This window comes from Elephantulus edwardii, unplaced genomic scaffold (genome assembly GCF_000299155.1).
Source record: "Elephantulus edwardii isolate Elephantulus edwardi_28Jun2011 unplaced genomic scaffold, EleEdw1.0 scaffold00017, whole genome shotgun sequence".
NCBI classification, from domain to species: domain Eukaryota; kingdom Metazoa; phylum Chordata; class Mammalia; order Macroscelidea; family Macroscelididae; genus Elephantulus; species Elephantulus edwardii.
This window is the reverse complement of record NW_006399767.1, coordinates 4,720,901-4,746,042: the sequence shown is the minus strand read 5'-3', so window position 1 is coordinate 4,746,042 and position 25,142 is coordinate 4,720,901. Positions and strand designations below refer to the sequence as shown.

General features: G+C 38.7%; 2 protein-coding genes across 2 annotated transcripts in view; one reads left to right on the top strand and one right to left on the bottom strand.

The window, feature by feature from the left end:
• Positions 1-582, bottom strand: part of MUT (methylmalonyl CoA mutase) — a 35,035-nt gene extending 34,453 nt beyond the window's left edge. The window contains exon 1 of the mRNA XM_006881922.1: positions 164-582. Within this exon, the coding sequence (XP_006881984.1) occupies positions 164-548 (385 nt within the window). The 5' untranslated portion in view covers positions 549-582. The remainder of the gene's footprint in view (positions 1-163) is intronic.
• Positions 583-9,364: 8,782 nt separating this feature from the next.
• Positions 9,365-25,142, top strand: part of CENPQ (centromere protein Q) — a 23,294-nt gene continuing 7,516 nt past the window's right edge. Inside the window, exons 1-6 of the mRNA XM_006882121.1 lie at positions 9,365-9,463; positions 10,655-10,706; positions 11,909-12,014; positions 14,893-14,961; positions 16,530-16,659; positions 24,635-24,754. Of these exons, the coding sequence (XP_006882183.1) occupies positions 9,365-9,463; positions 10,655-10,706; positions 11,909-12,014; positions 14,893-14,961; positions 16,530-16,659; positions 24,635-24,754 (576 nt within the window). The remainder of the gene's footprint in view (positions 9,464-10,654; positions 10,707-11,908; positions 12,015-14,892; positions 14,962-16,529; positions 16,660-24,634; positions 24,755-25,142) is intronic.

Genomic DNA, 25,142 nt, shown 5'->3' with positions numbered 1-25,142 from the left:
TTTTTGAATATTTAAGTTGAAAAATCCATATTCTTTCAGAGTGTAATTTTAACTATAGAACTGTAAAATAAGTATCATCTTCACAAAAATTAAGCAATATCCCCTTCAAGAAAGCCAAGAGGAGAAGTTTTAAGTTTGACTCTAAATATTAGTAAAATCTCACCCTTAATATTATCCTTATAGAACTTGTTGCTTTCTTCCACCGTACTAAAGCCAGCATATTGGCGGATGGTCCAAGGCCTATAGGTATACATGGTGGGATAAGGTCCCCGTGTGAATGGCTTCACTCCTGGAAGTTCCTCAGGTAACTCCTTAGTATCCCTGCTGGAATACAAAGGCTTGATGGATAGCCCCTCTGGGGTATGCCATATTAGGTCTTCTGGGTTTTTGCCTTTCAGCTGCTTTTTAGCCAGGGTGGCCCATTCTGGGTGAAGAGGTTGTTGCTGATGTAGAAGGCGCTGCCATATCAGACTGGAACATGATGATTCTTTCACGTGCTTCAGGCGGTGAGGTGAAAGCAAAAAAAGCTGAGTCTGAGCCCTCCACATGATGTGGCATGGAAATCACTCAAAAGGAATTTGATCTACAAAAAAAAAAAAGTATCATGTTAAGTACAGAATAAAGAAGGGCAATTAGGACTACCAGTCAGAAGGGAAATGAGAAGGAAGAGAATGTATTAGTCTGATTTCTTCACTTGCCTATTTCCTACCTCTGGCATGAGATGTTTTATAAAACTTCAGTCTCTCCCCTCCATACTTACTGACGTTGTTCTAGTCTCAGTCTTCTTAGCTCTTATCTAAAATTCTTATCTTCTTCAAACCTTTCTGCACACCTGCATCAAAACAAATTTTGATTATCCTATATAGTTGTCTCTAAATTTTTTCAAAGGTTTTGCAAAATGTAGAAGATATATAGTATACTCCCTTAACTACATTTATTAATTTTTTAAGTTGTTGTTTTGGTTTTTGTTTTTTTTTTTTAATTGCATACCTACTGTACAACAGGAACAGCAGTGGCTTAATGGTAAGGAGTTGTGCTGCCAACCCAAAGGTGGTGGTGGTGGTGGTGGTGGTGGTTAGGTACTGTCTAGTCAAGTATGACCACAGCAACCTTATGAACAAAAGGCCTAAACCCGGTTCTATCCTATGCCAACCCCACACTTCCTGACCACAAGCCCATTGCAGCAATCACCATGTCAATACACCTGGTTCAAGGTCTGTCTTCCTCTCCTTTGCCGACCCTCCACCATTCCCAACATCATGTCCTTCTCCAAGGAATAGCACCTCCGAAAAACATGCCCAAAGTATGTGAAGCAAAGGCTCATCATTTTTGCCTCCAAAGAGCACTCTGTCTGCACCCTATTTAAGACATTATCTGTTTGTTCTCTTGACTGTCCACGGGATTTTCAGTGCTCTTCTCCAACACCACAGCTTAAATGTATCAATTCTTTTTCTGGCAACCTTATGCACTGTCCAGTTCTCAGATACACAGCAAGTAATCATAGAGACTATGGCATGAATCAGCACGTTAGTCCTCAAACTGACATCATTACTCTTCAATAATTTGGAGAGGTCTCTAACTGCAGATTTTCCCAGTGCAATGTGTCTCCTTATTTCCTGACTGCTGGTACAAAGGGTATAAAATGTGGATCCAAGCAAGATAAAGTTGTTGACAGTTTCAATCTCCTTTCCATACATGATGACGCTGTATATTAGTTCAGTGGTAAGAATCTTTGTCTTCTTGACAATGAGATGCAATCCATACCAAAGGCTTCATTCCTTGGCCTTCTGCAACAAGTACTTCAAGTTCTTTTCACTTTCAGCAAGCAAGGTTGCATCATCTGCATAATGCAGGTTATTAATGAGTCTCTCTCCAATCCTGATGCCACACTCCTCTTCATAGAGTCCAGTTTTTCTTGGATAATTTTCTCAGCATACATATTGAATAGATATTAAGAAAGAATACAACCCTGATGCACTCTCTTCTCCGTTTGAAACCGACCCAAAGGTCTGCTGTTCAAAACCATCACCTGCTCTGCAGGAAAAAGATGGGCAATCTTCTCTCATGCAATTACATTGTTTCTGAAAGTCAAATGGAGGGTCTATAATGCATTGGTTCCAACTCAACAGTCCTTAGCACTCCTGGGTTCTAGAGAAAAAGTTGTGATCAGCTATGAATTTAAGACTTCCATACTCTGGTGTTTGCTCCCTCTCAGACACATCTGCTTTTGCTCCTACCACTGCTCATCTTTCTCTTGCAGAGCAGCTGGTGAAAGTGAACTGCTGTCCTTTCGGTTAGCAGTTCAACACATAACATACTAAATCGCCAGGCATTATCAATGGTTTCCTGCAAATGCCAGTTCTGTGAATTCATTCTTGCTGTTCTGTCTGCTTAAAATGTATTTTAGTTAATTCAGCGCTGGAATCTTCTCCAATATACAGACCTATGTGTGGCAGGTACTTCACAATTTTAATCTCATACTACCAAGCATTTGTTGTTGTTGTTTTTTCTATCAAACTGAAACTGATTCATAGCTGACCCACCAGTGGGATTTCAGAGGTGGTAAAATCACATTGAAGTAGTTGTCCATCCCTCTCTCGTGGAGAAGTTTATGGATTTAAACTGTGTGTTTTTAGAATCATAGCACAGCTTCTTACCACAAGGCCACCAGAGAACCCTTACCAAGGGGATTGTTGTTTCTCTTGTTAAGTTCAGTCAAGTTTACCTCACAGAAACCCTATAAACAACAGATCTGGACTTGTCCTATCCTGAACCCCCAACCCTTAACTTTGATACATTTGAGTCCGTTGCCTCCGACACTGTGTCAATCTATCTCGTTGGGGGGTCTTCCTCTCATCCATTGAGTATTAATATTATCCTCATTTTACAGCTGAAGAAACAGAAGAGTCAGTCTGATTTCAAAGTGTTTATATTTAACTAATATTCTTACAGCCTCTTCTTGAGCCTCAGAGAGCACCCAAGACGAGCAGACTGTTCCACCTTTCATCTCTGGAACAACTGAAAAATTTATGGTTAGCCGCTAAGCACTTTCAACCCCATCACCACCATGGCTCCTCTATTTGATGTTAGAGGGTTGGTAATTTATGATAGCAAACAACCTGTGTTATGATTCAGGGTATGGTCTTTTCAATTACTTGCTATGTATCAGAGAGCTGGACAATGAATAAGGATGACAGAAGAGTGGATGCCTTTGTGTTGTGGTGATGGAGAATATCTTGTGGCCTGCCTAAAAAACAAAACATGTATCTTAGAAAATGTACAGCCAGAGTGCTCTTTGGAAGCAAGGATGGTAAAACTTCATCTCACATATTTGGGGCATGTAACTAAAAGAGGCTATTCCTTGGGAAGGGTCATCATGCTTGGAAAGGTGGCGTGTCAGCAAAACATAGAAAGACCCTCAAACACATGGACTGACACTGACTGCAGCAATCATGACAGATGGAGAAAAGAATAAAGTATCAACAATTTTCCCTGTATCCAGTCAATACCCTTGATCTCAGCAGTCAAGAAATAAAAAGCACTGTGAAAGTCTGTTATCAAGAGTGTCCCTAAATTACTAACAATCGATGAAGTCAAATTAAAAACTAAGGTGTACTTGATGCAAATCATGGTCTTTTCACTCACTAGCTATGCATCTAAAAGTTAGACAACGAGTATGGATGACAGAAGAATTGATGCCTTTGAGTTGTTATACAGGAAAAAGTACTGACTAGCCAAAGGAACAAACAGCTATGTCTTGAAGAAAGTGTAGTCAGAGTGCTCCTTAGAGGTAAGAAAGCAAAGCTTCATCTCACATATTTTGAGAATATCGGTGGGAGTTGCTGTTTCTTGGAAAGGGACATCATACTTAGAAATGTGGAGGGTGAGAAAAAGATAGGAAGACCCTCAACTAGATGGACTGACACAGTGTCTGCAGTAATGGGCTCAAGTGTGTCAGAGATTATGAGGATGGCAAAGTGAGGACTGCGAGGACAGGTCAAGGTTCAGTAATTTTGTTCATAAGGTTGCTGAGTTGTAATCTACTGGATGGCACCTAACAACAGTATTTATGGGCTTATAATGCAGTCCCATGTTGTCCCATGTTGTCCCATGTTGCGACTCAGCCACCCTATGTACAAGAGCCCTAAATGCTGCACAATCCTGTGCCAACCTCACTGTCTCTGACACACTCACTTCCACCACCCCAATCACAGAATCGATCCATCTCATAGAGGGTCTTTCTCTCCTGCACCGTCCCTCCACTCTCCCAAACATGTTGTCCCTCTCCAAGGACCAGTCCTTCCTTCCAACATGACTAAAGTATGTTAGATGAAGCTTTAGAATCCTTGACTCCAAGGAGAATTCTGGCTTCACCCTCTCCAGGACAAACCTGTTTGTATTCCTAGCAGTCCCCAGTATATTCAACACTCTTCTTCAGCACCACAGTTCAAAGGCATCAATTCTCTTTTTATCATCCCTAGTCACTGTCCAACTTTCCGATACATAGCACTGAGAAGACTGTAGCCTGGATCAGGCACACCTCAGTCTCCAGCCTGACATCATTTCTCTTCAGTACTCTTGAGAGGTCCCTGACAGCTGACTTTCCCAATGCAATTCGTCTCTTGATTTCCTGGCTGCTGGTACCAAGAGTGTTGACTGTGGAGCCAAGCAAACTAAAACTTAGCTATTTCAATTTCTTTATCATCCATACTGATGCTGCCAATTGGTCCAGTGGTGAGAATCTTGTTTTCTTGATGTTGAGCTTCAATCCATATTGAAGGCTGCAGTCCTTGACCTTCTGCAGCAAGTGCTTCGGTTCTCCTCAGTTTTAGCAAGCAGGGTTATGTCATCTGCATAATGCAGGTTGTGGATGACTCTTCCACCAATCCACATTTCTCCTAACCCAAAGTCTACACATCTCCAGATGTTCAAATCTACGAGCTGCTCTGTGGGGACAGAAACTTGATGGAGGGTTATTGTGAGTTGAAATCAAGTAGATGACAGTTTGAGGTGATTTTTGGTCAGAGGGTTGAGTGGTTTTAGTACTTGAAAAGAGTTTAATGGAGACATCTACAGTGATGGAATTGATCTCAAACACTAATTACATTGTTGTTGTTATTGTTGTGTGCTAATGAGTTAAAACTGACTCATAGCTGATCCTCCAGTGTGCTTTTAGGGGCAGTAAATTGCATGGGAGGGGACTGTCCATCCTTTTCCCATGGAAAAGCTGGTGGATTCAAATCATGTGCCTTCGAAGGAGACATCTACAGGGATAGTATTGATTTCAACACTGTTTACATAGAGCGGAAATTCATGACTTTAAATTTACCATTTATTGACTTTAGTGTAAGCATATTATCTATGTTAGTGTAAGCATATTATCTATGTTGTTGGTATGTGCTGTCAAGTTGCTTGCAACTCATAGTGACCATATATACAAAAGCCCTTAAATCTGCTCTATCCTGTGCCAACTTTACTGTGTCTGACATACCTATACCCATTACCCCAGTCACTGAATCAATCCATCTCATCTCATAGATGGTTTTCTTATCTTTCTCTGTCCCTCCACCCTTCTAAGCATGATGTTCCTTTCCAAGGACTGGTCCCTCCTTGCAACATGCCCAAAGTATGTCAGATGAAGCCTCAGAATCCTTTCCTCCAAATAGCAGCCTGGTTTCACCCTCTCTTGGATGAGCCTGTTTATTCTCCTGACAGTCCATGGTATATTCAACTCTCTTCCCCAGCACCACAAGTCAAAGACATCAATTCTCTTTCAATAATCCCTAGTTATTGTGCAGCTCTCTGATGCATAGCAAGCAATGGCGAAGACTATGGCCTGGATCAGGCACACCTTAGTCTCCAGATTGATGTTGTTGCTTTTCAGTAGTTTTTTAAAAAACACACAAATACTATCTTTAAAGAGACTCAAGTTTGTTTTTTCAGCAACACACAAAGATACAAAATTATAAATGTAGTATTATATTTATTCTCTTTAATCCATAAAAAAGTAAAAAATGTAAACAGTAATTTAATAACCAAGATTAGACTGTAAACAAGAACTATCATACTCATTTCACACTTGTACAATTTTCCTAAACCTGAACAAATGACAGAAAAGAATCCTGAGTAATAAGGAATTCTTGAAACCAGACCTTACTTTTAGATAAAAATACAGCTTGTTACAAACAGATAACAAAGAATAATGAATTCCATCCTTAGGCCTAAAAAAAGTATGCCTAAGAGTTTACATTTCAAAAGCAAATTCTGTCAATCTTTGGCTACTTACACGCGGTTCCACAAAAACACTGGAAGAAAGGTCAGCCACTCTCTCACCAGTGATGGCAACATTATATGCAAATTAAAAGTTAACATTTAATCATTCAACGTAGAAATATATCAAGATTAAAGTAATCAAGCTGTCTAAAACTTCACACGCACACAGAGAGAAGCTCCAGGAGTTCAGTCAGTCATATTTTGATTATCATTTTAGATTGTTTCCTATTTCAACTCTTTTTCTCACCACTACCCTCCTACAGAAAGAAAAGTCACCTTCAGTCCAATTACCTCTTAAAAAAAACTATGGCCGTTCCTGAGCAGTACAAACAGGTAAGGAGCTTGGCAGCTGAACAAGAACATAGAGGTTCCAGTCTAACCAAGGAAAGCCTGAATAATCTATTTCGGAAAAATCACCCACTTGGAAAGCGTAAGGTGCACAGTTCAACTCTGACACACATGGGTTAGCATGTGTTGGACTCACTCCGGCAAACGCGTTGGGAAAAGGTTTTGTTTCACATTTAGGCGCCTCAAGGGCAGCCAGTGAAGCCAGGCACTCCTTCGGGTTCTTAGAAATTGTTATCTCTGCCCTTAAGAGGAAAGCTTCAGGGTCCCCGCATGGCCAGGGAAATGACATCGCTCTCGTGATGTAAAAAGCACCATATCTGAACTCTCCAGGACCTCGCCAAAGATGACAGGTTAATAGAAGCAAGAATCTAAAGTTTAGACGACACGAAAGAGCGAGATCCCGTCATTTCTGGGCGGTAAAGAGGAGGTTGAGGATAAGGAATGGCCAGGTTGTTAGGCGAGTAGGATAAGAGGAAAAGGGGGATTAAGAAATGAAGCAATAAAGGAGGCTTAAGGGACCCAAGATGCAAATTCCTACTCACTGGCTGGCCTGTCTTCAACCTGTACCGAACCTACACGGTGATGGGGCGACTTAATAGCAGTGCCCCGTCCAAAAACACACAGCGCAAGTGCAAACACTAGTCTGGAGGCGTAGCCGGCGCCGCCCTCCCTCCAGCCAATCGGTTTACACGAAGTGCTGAGGTTAGTCGCCCCGAATCCAGCTACGAGCGCTTCCGCTTCGTCTATGTTCGCTTCCGGGTCCACTCCCTTTTTGATTGTTTGAGCGGGAGCAATCACTCTGTGCGGAGCTAACCTGAAGCCAGAAGAGAAGGCAGTGGTGAGTAGAGGGAGCTTTTAACCTGTTGCCCTCATGCACAGGTATGGGCTGTGTGGCTATTGCGTTTGCATTACATTCAGTGGTTTCTATTTGAAGAGTGTGAGTTGTTTTTCGCGGGGAAGGCGATCTGGCCTGATGTGCCTCCCGCCTCCGTGGATTGACTTTATTTAGGCTCACCAGGAGCGAGTGAAGAAGCAACAGCCGCACGCTATTCGCCTCTAATTGTGCTTAATCCGTTGTGCAGGCGTGGGTGAAATGTACTCTTTTAAGTGTCATTGAAGCTTGGGGTTACTGTTGTCAGCAGAGGTGCTATGGCAGGAGTCATCTGAGACGGCACACGTCGCGTGCACACAGGAAAGCCTAGACAGGATTTTGTTAACTTCAGCAAGCTAGTGCAGTTCGAATCCACCAGCTGCTCTTTGGAAGAAGAATGTGGCAATCCATTCTTAAAAGATGACAGTTTTGCTTAGTTCTCTGATCACTGTAAGTCCGATTTGCCATTACTGTGTTGTTGTTAGGTGGCATCAGGTCCAGTGCGACTCATAGAGACCCAATGAATAATAGATCAGAACCCTGCCCTATCCTTTGCCAACCTCACAGTCTCTGACAAACTCCAGCCCATTGCTGAGGTCGCTGTGTCAACGCACCTGGTTGAGGATCATTCTCTCCTTCCTGATCTCCTCATCTTTCTAAGCATGATGTCCTTTCCTAATAAATAGCCAATCCTACCAAAATGCCCAAACGATGTGAAATGTAGCTCTGCCCTCCTTGCCTCCAGTGGGCACTCTGGCTTCACTTTCCAAGGTTTGTCTGCTTATTCCTTTTGCAATCCATGGGATACTCTTTTCTATCACCACAGTTCAAGGGGATCAATTCCTATTCATCGTTCAGCTCTCAGATGCACAGCAAGTGATTGAAAACAACATGGTCTGAATCAGGTGTTTCTTAGTTCTCTAGCCTAACATCATTGTTCTTCAGTAATTTGTAGAAATTCCTGACTGCAGACTTTACAGTGCAGTACATCTCCTGATCTCCTGACTACTGGTACCAGGTGTAATGATTATGGATCCAAATAAGCTGAAGTTGTTGACAGTTGCTATTACCATGGCAGTGAGTTAATACTTCAAGCTGGTCTATACACATACCCACAGAGAGAGAGGGGAGAGGATATTCGTGGATCTGGCTCATGTGCTTGTGCAAACAAGTCCTAAATCTATATATAAGTCATACCTCAGGAGAGAGACATCTGAGGAGGCAGAATCCTTATCATCAACAGGCAGGCAAGACAGGGTCTAAGGCAACTGGCTTCAGAGGCTGACAAATCCATGGTCATCGTTGAGAAACTGAGTCACAGACAGCTGGCTTTGGAGACTGCCACCTCGAGGCTGAAATGTCCAAATGTCACTGTTAGGATTCATGATTACAAATAGCTGGCCTTGGATACTGATGACAAAATTGCCCAAAGACAGCAAGTACAATAGGCCACTAGTTTAAGTCTGGAAACAAGTCAGATAACCAGATGCACATCTGACAAAAAGCTCTCTAGCTTTTTGCCAGAGTTGAAATATAAATACTATGTAAGACACACCCCTAAGAACTACACTTAATCACAGAACACTAATCATGTTTTTACAGATACATCTGTAATCTTGCCTTATTAACGTCCTTGCAGTTAGCATTTATAACATATATAATGATTACATTATACTAAAGATCATGGTTACAATGACAAACAATTTTCATGAAAGGATCCCATTAAAAACAACACCATTTTAAAGTTTTCTATTATTTTAAATTTAGAACAAAGCAGTCTTTGAAACAAAATATGCAATGCTTTTTATCACTTTTTTCCTGTCGTTTTAATCTCCATAGATTTTCAAAGTATATTGTTCCATTTAGATCAGTATGTCTGGCAAAAAAAATCCATCCAAGAAGAATTCTCAGCAGTTAATAAGAAATAAAAAAAGAAAAATTGGTGATGAGGAAATCGAGTCAGAGAAAGAGGTAATGAACATATCAAATTTATCATGCAGAATTCTTTTCTTAAAAATAGAATTTGTTCTAGAGAGAGATGTTTAAAGAAATATTATTTGCTAGAAAACTTAAAAACTAAAATCTGTATTTTTTTGTTTTTCTAGAAATTATACTAATTTATACCATAGTGGAAGAGTTTTTTTGCGACATGATTTGAAAAGTCCTCAGAAAGTAATTGTTTACTTCAGTTTTAAAAAATAAGCATTAACATCAGAATTCTTTGAAAAGGACTGAGTCGTAGACCACTATTAAGTTATGAAATGAAAAGACTAGAAATTAAGTATACAGATTCTTATATTTATATGTCAAAAGGCCAAAGATGTTTTCTTGGAAAGGAGATTTACTATTACCCAAAAAAACCCAGAGAATGGTTTGGGAGGAAATTACTGTTCCTACCATAATTTTACCCTTCTTTCATAAGTGGGAGCTCTGATGGGGCAGTCTGCAGGGAGTTAGCTGCTTAACCCAGAGTTGGCACCTTTCTGCTGCTTGGAATTCACCAGCAGCTTTGAGGGAGGGGAAAAAAGGTCTTCTGTTCAATTTCTAGCCTCTAAACTCAGATGGAGGATTAACTGTGGATGAGTTAGACTAGAAGACATTGAGTTTGAGAGGGGTTTTTTCCCCTCTGATACATGGGTTAATGAAAAATTTTTTCTTTGTTTCACCTTGCTTATTAAGCAGTATCTGCTTGTTGGTTAAATGTCACTTCATTGACATAGTGAGTGATGATTTATTAAAGCATTCTTGGATGCTGCATAAATTTACACCATTAGCCAGGATAGTTTTAGAAGGGCCTCTCCTCTGCAAGTGATAACCACATACCTTCTGTAAAGAGGCAATATTATTTTTCTGGCTTAATGTATAGTGAACTGCACTTCTAACCCAAAGACCATATGTCTCAGGAAGTTCAAATCCACCAGCAACTCCATGGGAAAGTGAGGGGAAATCTCCTCACATTGTAAAACAGCCTGAGAAACCAGATGTAGGCTTACTATGAATTAGAGCCAACTTGATGGTAGTTTGAGTTATCTGACCCAAAGATACGTGAATAGTCACGGCTAGTCATGGACATAGGATAGACTCATGGCAAACCAACAGGAAAAGCAGTATCTCTTTATTTGATGTTTAACATTCTTAGTATCTGTGTGTCTTTTCCTCTAGGTTGGAAACACAGTGAATAGAAGAAAACATAAAAAGCGTTTATCTTCTCAAGGTATTTATTATCTATATCTATTAACCTCAAGCTAATGATAATTTGCGAACTTATTCTCAACATCTTGCTTGTGAGTTTTAAGAGGTAAAAGCTAGTAGAGAGTAGAGAGCCCACATTAACTTTTATGCAGGACGCTTTATAACTGGTTAGTTATTTTGGTCAATGAATTTTACTTGCTATATCTAGCACAATCCGGTCAAAGCTTTGATGCCGTTAAATGGACAAAAACTAGAGAAAATTATTTATGATAAAAAAATAGAAGTACTAATCTCACAAGATAAATGTATTGTTTATTCTGCCACCACAATATTAATTAGTTTAGAGCTACTTCATAAATTTGTTCAGACTTAATTTGAAGAAGTTTTCTTTACTTAAACATCACTGCTTCATGGAAACATTCCCTCTCCCTTCTCACACAGATAGGGTAAGTCCTCTGGTTTTGTAATTCCATAGCATACAATGCTTTTTCTTTAGGATGCCTTGTATACCTATAATTATAGTCTGTTTAGTATTTCTAATATTCATATGAATCATTAGTATATCTCTTGTTTACCTCAGTAGTTCTTATAGAATAGAATAGTATCTGTAAGCACAGTGGACAGTAAAAATAATCTGCCTGAGACTTGGCCAATCTATTTAAATCCAACCCAACTTTGTATAGAAATCATGTTCTAATATTTTCAATCATATTTTTTAAAGAATTTAGGTAATTTCTGAGAACCAAACTTGATTGATTTGTTGATTCCTAATGATAGCTTATTTCTTAAAATTATTTGAGTATAAAATTATATATAATGTTAGGGAGCTCTGGTGGCCTTTTGGTGAGAATCTGCACTACAATCCTGAAGGCACACAGTTGAAGGCCACCAGCTGCTCCACAACAGAAAGATGTTCAGTTTCCTCCTGTGCAATTAACTGCCAATGAAAACCTGCTAGAGGGTCAGCAATGGGTTGGTTCCAACTCTATAGTACACCACCACCACCACCGCAACAACAATGTAAATTAAAATTGTAATAGCTAGCATATCCATATTCAATAACTAGCATGTCATGTCTATGAAATAAAAACATTAAACATTTTGTAGAGCCTCTGAATATTTTGGTTGTCAATCTTATAAGCGTATTTACATAATTTTTTACTTGAATCAACTTTTTAAGTAAAAACATCTGCATTGATCACTCTCTTCTATCACCAGTGACAGGAAGAACAAAGCATACTAACTTTACTGCCAGGAAGAAAAAATCCTGGCAGCCTCTTTCAAAGACAAGCAGAGAATATTTGCAAGCCATGATAGATAAAACAATAATGTAAGTGTAACTTCCTTTTCACTCCTTTATTTTCTAATTATAGATGTTTTAAATGTTATCTATTTTTATTTCTTTTATACTAGTTTATTTACAAAGTTTGAATACATTGTTTTTTACACCAGTTCCTTCCCATTTCCTTCACCTGTCACCCATCAAATTGTACGACTCCATGATTAATTCCCCCCACAAGCATCCTCACTCCTCTATCACTTCTCCTCCTCTTGGATCCTCATACTTATTCTGTAATAAGTTATATACAATATTTGTTATATACAATATTTGTCTATATAGGACTGAATTAATTCACTCAGCATAATGTTCATTTTATATTTTAAATGATAAAAGAGTATGCTTTGTGATTACATTGTTGTTGTTATGTGCTGTCAGGTCAACCAAGTGCCATAGCAGCTCTTTGAACAGTGGCTCAGAGTCTTGCCCTAGCCTGAGCCAGCCTCATTATCTCTGGCACACCTGACCCCATTGCCACAGTCACTGTGTCAGTCCATCTCATTCAGGGTCTTCCTCTTCTGCATTGCCCCTCTACCCTTGCAATCATGATGTCTTTCTCCAAGGACTGTTATCTTCTGGCAACCTGCCCAAAGTGTGTGAAGGAGCAAACTGATTTTACTCTCTCCAAAATAGCCTTATTTGTACTCTTTGCAGTCGGTGTTGTGTTATGTTCTTTACTCTTCTCCAGTGTCACAACTCAACGACATTGATTATTCTTTCATCCTTATTCATTGTCTGGCTTTCATATGCATAGCAAGCAATTGAGAAGACCATGGCCTGGATGATCAGGTGCACCTTAAGAACCTAGACTGTTCTTTAGCATGCTGGAGAGGTCCCTGAGAGCAGATTTTCCCCAGTGCAACTTGTCTTTTGATATCCTCACTGCTGGTGCCAAGAGTGTGAGTGTAGATTCCAAGCAAGATGAAATCATCCACAATCTTAGTCCTTTTTCCATCTGTCATAATGCTACCTGTTGACCTGATGGTGAGGATCTTTGTTTTCTTGACATTGAGATGTCTTCAAGTCTTTTTTCAGTTTCAGCAAACAAGTTGTGTCATCTGCATAACATGGATATTGATGAGTCTTTTCTTTCTCCAATCCTGATACCATATTCTTCTTCATAAAGCCCGGTTTCCCAGATGATTTATCCTTCATGTAGATTGAAAAGATAGGGAGAAAAGATACACATTCCTTTCGTTATTTTGAACCATGCAGTGTTCTCTCTTTCTGTTCAGACAAAAGCTGGTTGGTCTAGGTGTAGGTTTCACAGCATAATCAGGTGTTCTGGAATTCCCACCCTTTTTTTATTTCCTTTTTTTTAAAATGTATGTAGTGAAAAAGAAACATTATTTATTGGCTGGGAGCTATATATTTCTAAAGCTTTCACTGAAGTTTTAATGTAAAGTTTGGCTGTTTGTTAACTCAAGTTGACATGAGTGGCAATTAATTATGATCTTGTCTAGACTTATGAGAAGGCCACTTAACAATTTTAGGTTGATTGTCAGAGGATTCTGTGACCAAATAGGAATATGCTTTGTGTATTGCATTAATCAGTGGGTACTTGCAGGAAGTGTTGATTTGGTGTGACCATCCTTTTTACTGTCAACACCTCTCATCACTATCTTATTACTAACTAGTCTAGTCACACAGAGTGGCTGACATTTCTGTTAGTTTTGTAAAAAGCATCACCAGATGAAGTGCTCCTCAATGTCTGACTAGGTGACGACTCTTTTTTTTTTTTTTTTGGTCTCCTGCCATTGTTTGGTCCCTTATTTGTAAATAAAGCGTTGTCTAAAATGATGTGTGAAACTAATTGCCTTTACAAAGTATCTCGGCATTCCACAATACTTGGAATAACTAAATGAATAAAAAGGGGGGAACAACCCAACCCAAGTGTTATCTATGTTTGGATTTTTGAATTGAATGAAACGAATGAGGCTGCCTATCAAAAGCTAATCAGCTTTATTAAGGAATTTGCTGCTGACCGTTTGTGCAGAAGATGAATATTCTGCTTTATAATGAAAGGGTCTTAAGTTTTTATAAAATTCGTTTTTGTAGTCAATGACCAAAAAGAAGAGAAATTACTTCAGTATGGTGTGGATGAGCAAGACTTTAGTAATCTTATCCTAAGCCTTCAATTCCAGGAATCAAGGGAAAAGTAGAAGTTATTTCAGCAAACAGAGACAGGACTGGTTATACTCATTGATTTATGCCAAAAAATTGGAGGAAAACTACCAAACAAACCCAAGTGGAAGAAATACATATTTGTCTCCATCCAAAAAGAAGTGATCGATCACACCCAAGTAAAATCTTACGAGATTATTAAAAGACAGCTAAAGCAATACGTTGACACAGAATTGACAGAGAACTGACAGAAATTCAGACTGTTTCGATACTGTATGATATCATTGGAAATGAAAACACATACGGATCTCTTCCATTCAGTTGGCCAGGCTACTGTCCTCCATATTACCTTGCATAGACTGGTGAACATGTAGTGAAATAAATATCAAGTCTATTAACATGAACCAAATTAGTACCTGATGTTCTGCTAGCTATAAAAATTTCTGTATACTCTGCCTGTAGACATGCTTCAGGAGGAAGATGAATTCAAAGTAATGTAGAACATGGCAATTTCTGTGCTAGAAAGAATATGGAGAAAATAAGACATGATTCTACCGTATAGGAACTTAAGTCCAGAAAGATCAAATATGTCTATTAATAATCTTACAAAAACATTATAAAAGCTTTTTATTACTCTTTTTAAAATATAATTAACATAAAATACGAAGGAGAAGCACTAAAAAAAATCAGGGAAATACACAGATCGTATTATTTGTCTATCAAACTAATACCTTTTTATTCCTAGGACGATTTTGAGTAAAACTCTTAGAGAAAATGAACATGTTCACTACCATCTTAACTCCCTGAAGAAAAGGTAATCGATATGTACAGGTGATAATGGTTGTGAAATGTGCATTCTACCTTTACTGTTGCATGTGTTTCTGAAGTTAACACCTTTCAGAAGATATGTAAGGAAGAATCTAAAAATTATACATGTTTACTCCACAGGTCACTATTTTTATCAGGATTTAAAAAATTATTTTGTCAACCTCACCCTATTTTTTCAACTTGATTTTTTTATGATTTGAGTAGTTCACTATTATTTTCTCCTGATAACAAGGTTTTTTTTGCCTTCATATTGCATCTCATTATTTGCAGAAACAACAAATACAACTTTTGTTTTTTGTCTTGTGGAAAATCACAAAAAAATTGTTTTCAGATATTCTTAGCATTGACACCATGGCCATTGGTTTTCAATGCTTTATTCTCTTGTTCTTTTCATTGTGTAAGAATATTATACATTTCAGTTTCAGCTTTCCTCTAGCTATTCATAGCCTAGTATTCTAGAGAAGTTCTTTGGGGCTTTCATACAAAATTATATTTTTTTTTCTTTGTTTATCATTTTCAACTAGAATAACAAAATACAAAGGGTAGGGCTCTGTGTAGACTGAGGGGTATTGTATTGAGAAATAGAAGAAAGAACACTAGAAACTAACTTATAAATGGCTTAATGAATTGATAACATTAAAGAAGAAGGAGAACTAATCTAGTAAGAAAATACAAACCTAAAAACATAACTGTTTAGGTTATTTCTAGTATAAAACTGGAATTCATGTTTAGTGTATGACTGAATAGATGTATGTATTAGCTACTATTCATAGAAATCATTTGCATCAACAAGATAAGATGAGATTATGCTGCACCTGTAAAGATCTATATTTCAAGACCTTTCTTTTTACTTGCACATATTGCTTTCTTTACTTTCCAAAGTAACAGTACATTAGATACTTTTTACTGATGCGGCAAAGCCAATGATTTGAACCATCAGAGTCATGGTCTTTGTGTTAGAACTGCTACTCTAAGCATATCAAATTAATCACAGGATTTATGTTCCTTAACGCCACTGGAATTTGAAATTATTTAGTTGTAATAAATGATGTAGATATTCCATTTTATTGGTAATAGTCTCTCAAGTAATTGATGAGATTTAAGGTCTGGGGTCAGAGTTAAGTATCAAACCTTAGACTTTTAGACTAGTTCTCTAATCTGTACCCAAAATTCACAGTATGTGATAGATTGATATTCTGTAATATCCTGCAAAACCTAATTAGGAGAACTAAGGCAATTGTCACTTAAAAGTGTATATAAATTAATTACATAAGTAACAGAGACATTGTTATTGTTAAAAGAATTGTCCCATAGTTGAGATAAATCTTAATAAATATATTAAAAGATTAATGCTAATTTATCAAAGCGTTTCTCTTTTTTTTTTTTTTTTTTTTTACTTACATTGTTAACGACTGTAGAAAGAATGTTATAGCCCTTAGGCTTATGAAAGTTATGAACTTGGGGAGCAGATGAGAATACTATGCTAAAACAAAACAAAATTATTACTATTTTGCTCAGAAGTAAATGACTAATCTTATTTTACTTTGTCCTTAGATTGGTGCAGCTGTGTGAAACGCTAGAAGTCCCTCCCACAAAACTGAAAGATCTAACTGATGTACCTAGACTACTGAAAATGGAAATGGCACAACATAGGGCAAACAAAGAAAGCCTGACATTATTGCAAGTAAAGATTCTTATTTTTTCTTTAATAAATACTAGATCTTGAACAAGGTGATGATGGTGATTACATTTTTAATTAAGGCAAAATTGTTGCCCTCGAAAATAGAAGATATTGCTTGTGTTGTATTATAAAACTAGTACGCTTATAAAAGATGTATTGCAATGGGGAAGTCTGCTATTAGGGACCTCTCCAAAGTACTGAAGAGCAGTGGTGTCACTCTGGAGACTAAGATGTGCCTGATATAGGCCATGAGCTTTGCAATCAGTTGTTACGTTTCAGAGAGTTGGACAATGACTAGGGAGGATAGAAGGAGAATTGATGCCTTTGAGATGTGGTGCTGAAGAAGAGTATTGAATGTACCATGGACTGCTAAGAAAACAAACAGGTTCATCCTGGGGAGGGTTAAACCAGGCTGCTCCTTGGAGGCAAGGATTCTGAAACTTTGTCTGACATACTCTGGACATGTTGCAAGTAGGAACCAGTCCTTGGAGAGGGACATCATGCTTGGGACGGTGGAGGGACAACGCAGGAGGGAAAACCCTCTATGAGGTGGTGGATTGATTCAGTGACTGGGGTAATCAGGGTGGGTGTGTCAGAGACAGTGAGATTGGCACAGGATAGAGCAAAGTTTAGGGCTATTGTACATAGGGTCACTATGAGTCACAAGCGACTCGACAGCACATAATAAAAGATGCCAGCTGCCTTCACTGAATTAGTATTTTGGATTATTAGATCATAGACCTATATTTAATATTGTACTGGCTAGTGGGGCAAAATCACTGTAGCTGTTAGTAAGGCAGCTAACATATTAAGAGCTTTCTATATTCTGGGAAGTGTGATAAGCACTTTACTTATATATTCCTTAAGTTATAGCCCTTGATCCTCATAATGATTTTAAAAAGCCTGTTGTTGTTATGTGCCATCGAGTCGCTTGCAACTCATAGCGACTCATAGACCCTATGTATAAGAACCTAAACACCATTCTATCCTGTGCCAATCTAGCCATCTCAAATGCACTCATTCCCACCACTCCAGTCACAGAATCGATCCATCTCATCAAAGGTCTTCCTCTCCTTCGCGGCCCTTCCACTCTGCCAAACATGTTGTCCCTCCCAAGGACGAGTCCCTCCTTGCAACATGCCCAGATTATATTTCAGAATACTTGACTCCAAGGAGCATTCCAGCTTCAACTTCTCCAGGACAAACCTGTTTGTTCTCCTAGCAGTCCATGGTATATTCAACACTCATCTCCAGCCCCACAGCTCAAAGGCATCAATTCTCTTTCGATCATCCCTATTCACTGTCCAACTCTGTGATGCATAGCAAGTAATTGTGAAAACTATAATCCAGATCAGACGCACCATAGTCTCCAACCTGACATCGTTGTTCTTCAATACTCTTGAGAGATCCCTCACAGCCGACTTTCCCAATGCAATTCGTCTCTTGATTTCCTGGCTGCTGTTACCAAGAGTGTTGCCTATGGAGCCAAGTAAATTAAAACTGTTAACTATCTCAATCTCTTCACCATCCATACTGATGCTACCAATTAGCCCAGTGGTGACAATCTTTGTTTTCTTGATGTTGAGCTTCAATCCATATAGGAGGCTTCAGGTTCTCAGTTTCAGCAAGCAGGGCTGTGCCATTTGTATAACGCAGGTTGTTGATGATTCTTCCACCAATCCTGATGCCACATTCCTCCTTGTACAGCCCAGTGTCCTGGATGATCTGTTCTGCATACAGATTGAAAAGGTATGGAGACAGACTACATCCCTGATGGACCCCCTTCTTGATTTTGAACCATGTAGTCTCCTTGCTCTGTTCTGACAACGGCCTCTTGGTCCAAGTATAGGTTTCGCATTAGCACAATCAAATGTTCTGGGATTCCCATTCTTCTCAGAGTCAGCCTCAGCTTGTTGTGATCCACATAGTCAAAAGCCTTTGCATTGTCAATGAAGCACAAATAGACATTCTTCTGGTATTCTTTGCTTTCTGCCAAGTCCATCTAGCATTAGCTACAATATCCTTAGTACCACGACCTCTTCTAAATCCAGCCTGCACATCTGGCAGTTCTCTGTTGACATATTGTTCCAAATGTTTTGGGGTAATTTTCAGCCGAAGCTTGCTTGCATGTGATATTAATGATTTTGGTCGATCATTTCCGCAGTCTGTTGGGTCACCTTCTTATCATTTTACAGATAATGAAGGAAAAAACCAAACAAACAGTATTTCTAGCTATGTAGCCTTAGGCAAACTGCTTACATTGTGACTCAGACTTAATTTGACTTCGTATGATTCAGAATGGTTCTTTGTCTTTGTGCAATATTATGTCCTGTAGAAACTCATTACTGTTGAGTTGGAACCGACTCATAACTGATCCTCCAATGGGTTTCATACAGCCTTTTAGTTGGCAGGGCAACTTTTTTTAGCCAGCGCACCAGAGTTCCCTATAGGGGAAGTCACATTTACGGTCATGACTTACTTTGGATTGTAATTAGTATATCTGTAAACAACTGAGATAAACAACATGTGAAGTAAAAAAAGTTATATACGACAAGTAATTGGTCCTCTGTTGTTTACTCCTGAATGATAATTTTAAACTCCTGGACTTCTTTGAGTAAATTAAGTGCCTTCGTTATGTAGACCTCTAGACTACAACTGAGAGCTTGTGCTCATTGACAGGAGCTGGCCTGATCAGAAAGACCATCATATGGCATAAAATCAGCTGACTGCTGGGAGTTAGGGAGCCAATCTAATTAACTATGATTATAATAAAGCCAATAAAAGGTTTGGATATAGAACTCCATGAGCTTCCTTATTATTGGTGAAACATAAAAATACCTCTAGGAAGGTAGTGTGTGACTTGATACATGAAAGCTCACTGGAAACTTTGAGCCTTTGCCCTTTGTTGGTTGTTGTTGTGTACCGTCAAGTCAGAACCGACTCATAGTTGACCCTTCAACAGGTTTCAGAGGCAGTTAATCGCACAGGATGAGCTTGCCCATCCTTCTCCCATGGAGCAGCTGGTGGCCTTGAACAATGCGTCTTTGGGATAGCAGCACAACTTGTTGCCACTAGGCCACTAGTGTTCCCTTCCATGTCTCTTTATATTCCTTTTTCTATAAAAATTTTGACATTTTAAATATAGCTCGCTCTTTAAGTTCCGTGAATCATTCATTCTAGAGAATTTATCAAACCCAAAGACGTAATGGGTCTGCAGTTAGGAAGCTCGGGGAGACGTCCATGCTTGCAGATTCCAAGAGCATCTTGAAGGTGTGGAGGGAGCTTCATATTTGTAGATAGGATGGGAGGAGTGCAAGTGTCATGTAGATTCACAAATTTGCGACTGATTTATAAATACTAAATAATCTATCTGGTAATCTGAAAGATGACCTTTCAATGTTTGAGAGATAACCTAGCTTGAGCTGGCCAGTATGAGAAAAAGAAGTGTTACGGGGACAGTGTATTTCAATTTTGTATGAAATTTAAAAAATAAAACGTAGAGATTTGTTATATCTTCATAGTAATTGGAGAATGGCATATAAACATTATTGTTGAGAGAGTTAGTTGTTCCTTCTTTATGGCTTTGCCACCTGTTTGCTCATCCCCAGGACCAATACTCATCATTGACACTTGCTAGGATTATATTTGAAAACTGGGTGGACATTTTTTTGATGTTTTTGTTGTTGAGCATCTGCACAGCAAAACATAAATTCAGCAGTTTCTACCAGTCAGAATTCAGTGACACTGATTACATTTATTCATAGTTGTGCAACTATTCTTATTCTTCTAGTCCAAGTTGTTGCTCTTAGCTTAAATTTATTACTGCCTACATTTCCTAATCAGTGTTTCAGGGTGCTATTGTCAGTTTGATCATATAAAAGCACAATGCGTAAGACATTCTTCACAAGTTAAGCTAAGGGGTTTTTTTGAGGGGATTTAAAAAAAAATTTTCTCAGGACAGTAGTTTGAGGAGTTTATCCACTCTCCATTGCTCTAGAAATTGTAGATGTCACAAACTTGCTTCATTCTGCTTTGTGGATTTTTTTTTTCCCTTTTCACCTGGATTCTTTTATAGACTCCTAGCCCAAACAGTTCAGTAACAAATAGTTTGTAGCCAGGAGCCATCCAGTCTGTTAATTGAATTCTAGCAATAGAATCCATTTCTTCCTCTTTTCCTATGTTCTTCCTGTCCCTCTATTGCCTCAGGCAAATAGAGACCAAGTATACCTTACATGTCAACTTAACATAGTTCTTAACACTATATTGAAAGCTGATAATCCTTTATTGTTGTTAGGTACAGTTGAGTGAACTCTGACTCATAGTGGCCGTGGCAACAAAATGAAGCTGTGGACCATCCTCACAGTCTCCACTGTGCTTGGTTGTTATCACTGTGTCAGACCACGGAATCCAGAATCTTCCTCTCTTTTGATGACCCTTTCTTTTTCCACGCACAAAGCTCTTTTCTGAGGACGTGGTCCCTCCTGATAACATGCTCAAAGTACGTGTAGCAAAATCTCACCTCATTGGTTCGGAGGAGCACTTTGGTTACTCCAAGCATTCAGTCTTCCAAGACATATTTCTTTGTTCTTATGGCAGTTAGTGACTTTGGTTTTTAGTGTTGGAGAGGAGTAATGAATAGACCATGAATTACCCAAAGAACTATCACATTTACATTTATCTTGGAGGAGGTACAACTGGCACAGTCCTTGAAAGCAAGGATGCTGAAACATCATTTAACATACTTGAGGTATGTTGTCAGGTGTTGCCAGTACTTGGAAAGACATCATGCTTGGAAAAGTAGTGGGTCGGTGAAAGAGAAGAAGATCTTAAACAAAATGAATTGACACAGTGACAGTAACATTTGGCTTTTATGCATAGTGGAGATTGTGAGGATGGCACAGAATAAGGCAAGGTTTATAGGGTTGTATTAATGAGTTTTTGTTGACTGTGACACCACTGCAGTTCAAAAACTTCAGTTTGTCTTTTGTCTTCTTTATTCACTGTCAATGTTCACATGCATACAGAGTAATTGTAAATACTTTGGCTTGGATTGGACACACCTTCGTTTTAGACTGATCTTTGTTGTTGCTGTTGTGTCGTTAAGTGCCATCGAGTTGGGTACAACTTATAGCAGCCCTGTGAACACAAGACCTGAAACCAATCCTATCCTGCGCATGCCATCCTCACACTACCTGACAAACAAGAGCCCATTGCACCAGTCATCTAGTCAGTCCGCCTAGTTGAGGGTCTTTCTCTTTTTCGCCAACCCTCCACCCTTCCCAACATCATATCCCTCTCCAAGAAATAGCACCTTCTAGCAATATGTCCAAAGTATGTTAGGCAAAGCTTCATCATTCTTGCCTCCAAAGAGCACTACGGCTGCACCCTCTCCAAAACACGTTTATTCATTTTCTTGGCCATCCATGGAATGTTCAGTGCTCTTCTCCAACACCACAGCTCAAAGGTATCAATTCTTTTTCTGTCATCCTTATTCATTGTCCAGGTCACAGATGCATAGCTAGTAATCAGAAAGATGATGGTGTGAATCAGACTCACCTTAGTTATCTGATTCAAAGTGGCGATAGCTGGTCCATCACATCTCACTAATGCCTAGTGTGTCAATATTCATGCGTTCCATTTCATTTTTACCATGATCCAATTTTCCAACATTCAACCTGTAAACATTCCATGTATCAATTGTTAATGACGTTTGTTATTGATTTTCCACATTTCAACTAACTTCCAATCTGGGCTCTACCACTACACTACTATAACTATCCTCTTTGTTTAATGTTATAGCGTTTTCAAAAGCCTTTTATGTAGGAAGTAGATGGCCCATCAATGAAGTCCTTGGCAGGAGACTTGCCCAGTGCAAAACATCATTTGATTTCATGACTCATTTGATTTTTTAACTACTCCTATGAATATTGATTGGTTATCTAAGTAAAATTAAAATTAAGTCACTGAAAAGCTTCCATCTTTCCCCTTTTCATCATAATGTTACTTATTGGTCCAATTGTGAGGATTTTTGTTTTCTTTATGTTGACTGTATAGTCTTCAGTATGAAGGCTATAGTCTTTGGTCTTCTTCAGTAAGTGCTTCAAATCCTCTTCACTTTCAGCAAGCAAAATTGTGTCACCTTTACATCACAGATTGTTGACAAGTCTGCCATCAATCTCAATTCCACATTCTTCGTCATTTAGCTCAGCTTCAGAATACAGATTAAATAGATAATGGTAAAAAGATGCAGCCTTAACACATCTTTCCTGACGTGAAACCATACTCTGTCACCTTGTTCTGTTTGAATGAAGAGAATAGGGTCCATGTACAGGTTCTGCATGAGCACAATGAATTGTTGTGGAATGCCCGATCTTACTGATAGCCATAATTATTATTTTTTTAAAAAAATTTATTATTTTGTGTGAGTGTACCGTCAAATCGAATCTGACTGGTACAGGAGGAGACAGTACCTCCTTCTCCAGCAGAGCATCTGCTGGAGTCGAACTGCTTGCCTCTGGGATTGCAGTGCAAGACAGCCATAATTTTTATCATCTGTGTAGTTGAAGGCCTTGGAAAGTGAACGAAGCACATCTTTCTAGTATTCTGTGCTTTCTGACGTCAACAATTATGTCCTCAGTTTCACGACCTCTACTGAATCATATTTGAATTTTTCAGAGTTCTCTGTTTTACTATTGCAGACATTTTAAAGTTATCTTCTGCAAAATTTTAATTATTTTTATTATATTCATGAAATTGTTCAACAATTTTCACAGTTTTTGAAACAACCTTTCTGAAATAGGCACAAACATGGATTTCTTTCAGTCAGTTGAAGAAGTAGCCGTCTTCCAGATTTCTTGACAAATAGGAGCACTTCCAGGGCTAGAGTAAGTTGTTGAAATACCTCATTTGGTAATCCATTAATTCCTGGGACCTTATATTTTACCAATGCTTTCAATGCAGACTAGATTCCTCCTTCATTACCATGAGGTTTTGATCATATGATACTTCCAGAAATGGATCAGTATCAATTATTTTTTTGTACAGTTCTATATATTCCTTCCATCTTCTTTTAGTACTATATTCCATATCTTACCTATAGAGTCCTTTAGCATTGCAACTTGAGATTTGATGTTTTTCTTCAGATCTTTCAGATACAGAAATGCCAAGTGAGTTTACTTCCCTTTTGGGCTTTTTCTCCATTGGTCTCTATATCTTTGTACACTTCTTTGTAATACTCTGCTTTGTCTTCTCAAGCTGCCCTTTGAAATCTATTCAATTAATGTGTGAGATGTTTAAAACTATGTACTCATTTTAGTGGTTATGGTTATGTTAGGGATGCTGTGTTGTTAGGTACTGAAAAGCTGCTCTAATTCAAACTGACCCCAACACACATGGCCAGTCCTGCACCATCCTAACAGTCACCATGGTGCCTGTTATTCCAGCCACTGGGTTGTGCACCTGTTTGAAAGTTGTTATGTGTCCGTCGAGTGTGACTCATAGGGACCCTATGAACAAAAGATCTGAACTCTGGCCTCTCTTATGCCAACCTCACAATCACTGACAAACTACATTCTTAAGCCCGTTGCTATATTCACTGTATCAGTCCACCTGGTGGAGGATCTTTCTCTCTTTCACCACCCTTCCTCCTTTCTATGCATAATGTCCTTCTCCAAGGAATACCCTTTCCTAGAAACATGTCCAAAGTATGTGAGACAAAGCTTTGCCATCCTTACCTCCAAGCAGCTGCACTTTCTCCAAGACATATCTCTGTTCTTTTGATAGCCCATGGGATATTCAGTACTCTTCCTCAACACCACAGTTCAAAGGCATCAGTGCTTCTTCTGTCATCCTTATTAATTATCCAGCTTTCAGCAGCATAGCAAGTGATCGAAAAGACCATGGTCTAAACCAGGCACACCTTAGTTCTCAACGTTTAAGAAATTTTTGTTTATGTGTTTTTTTCTTTTTTCTGACTCAGGAAGACGTAGATAAACTAGAAGAGACCACAGAGTCAATGACTGAGAATATTGAGAGCCTGAAGAACAAAATTCAAGTTCTGACAGCTGAGGTGGAAAAAAAAGAGAAGAAGTTAAAACAGGTAATTGTTAAAAAAACGGCACTGCTGGTATCTGGATCTAACTTTTTTTTAGTATCTAACTTCTTTTTTTTAACATTTATTTTTTAAATTTATTATTAATTTCAATGAAAATTTACCGAGACTTTGGATTTCCATTCATTCACTGTTGCACTTTTCTCCCTTCCCAACCCTTCCCCCTAGTATACTACCCTTTTGGAAAAGTAAAAGAAAAATTCTTTCATTGTTTTACAGTCCCTCCCCTCAGGTCCATTCCACTATGCAGCCTTCACTCTGGACTCCTGTCATGACAAAATTACCTAATCACATATCCCTTTTAAACAGTTTTCTCCCTCATCTGTTTCAATGCAGTATATATTATTGAACCCATCTTTCTCAGTCTCCCCCCAAC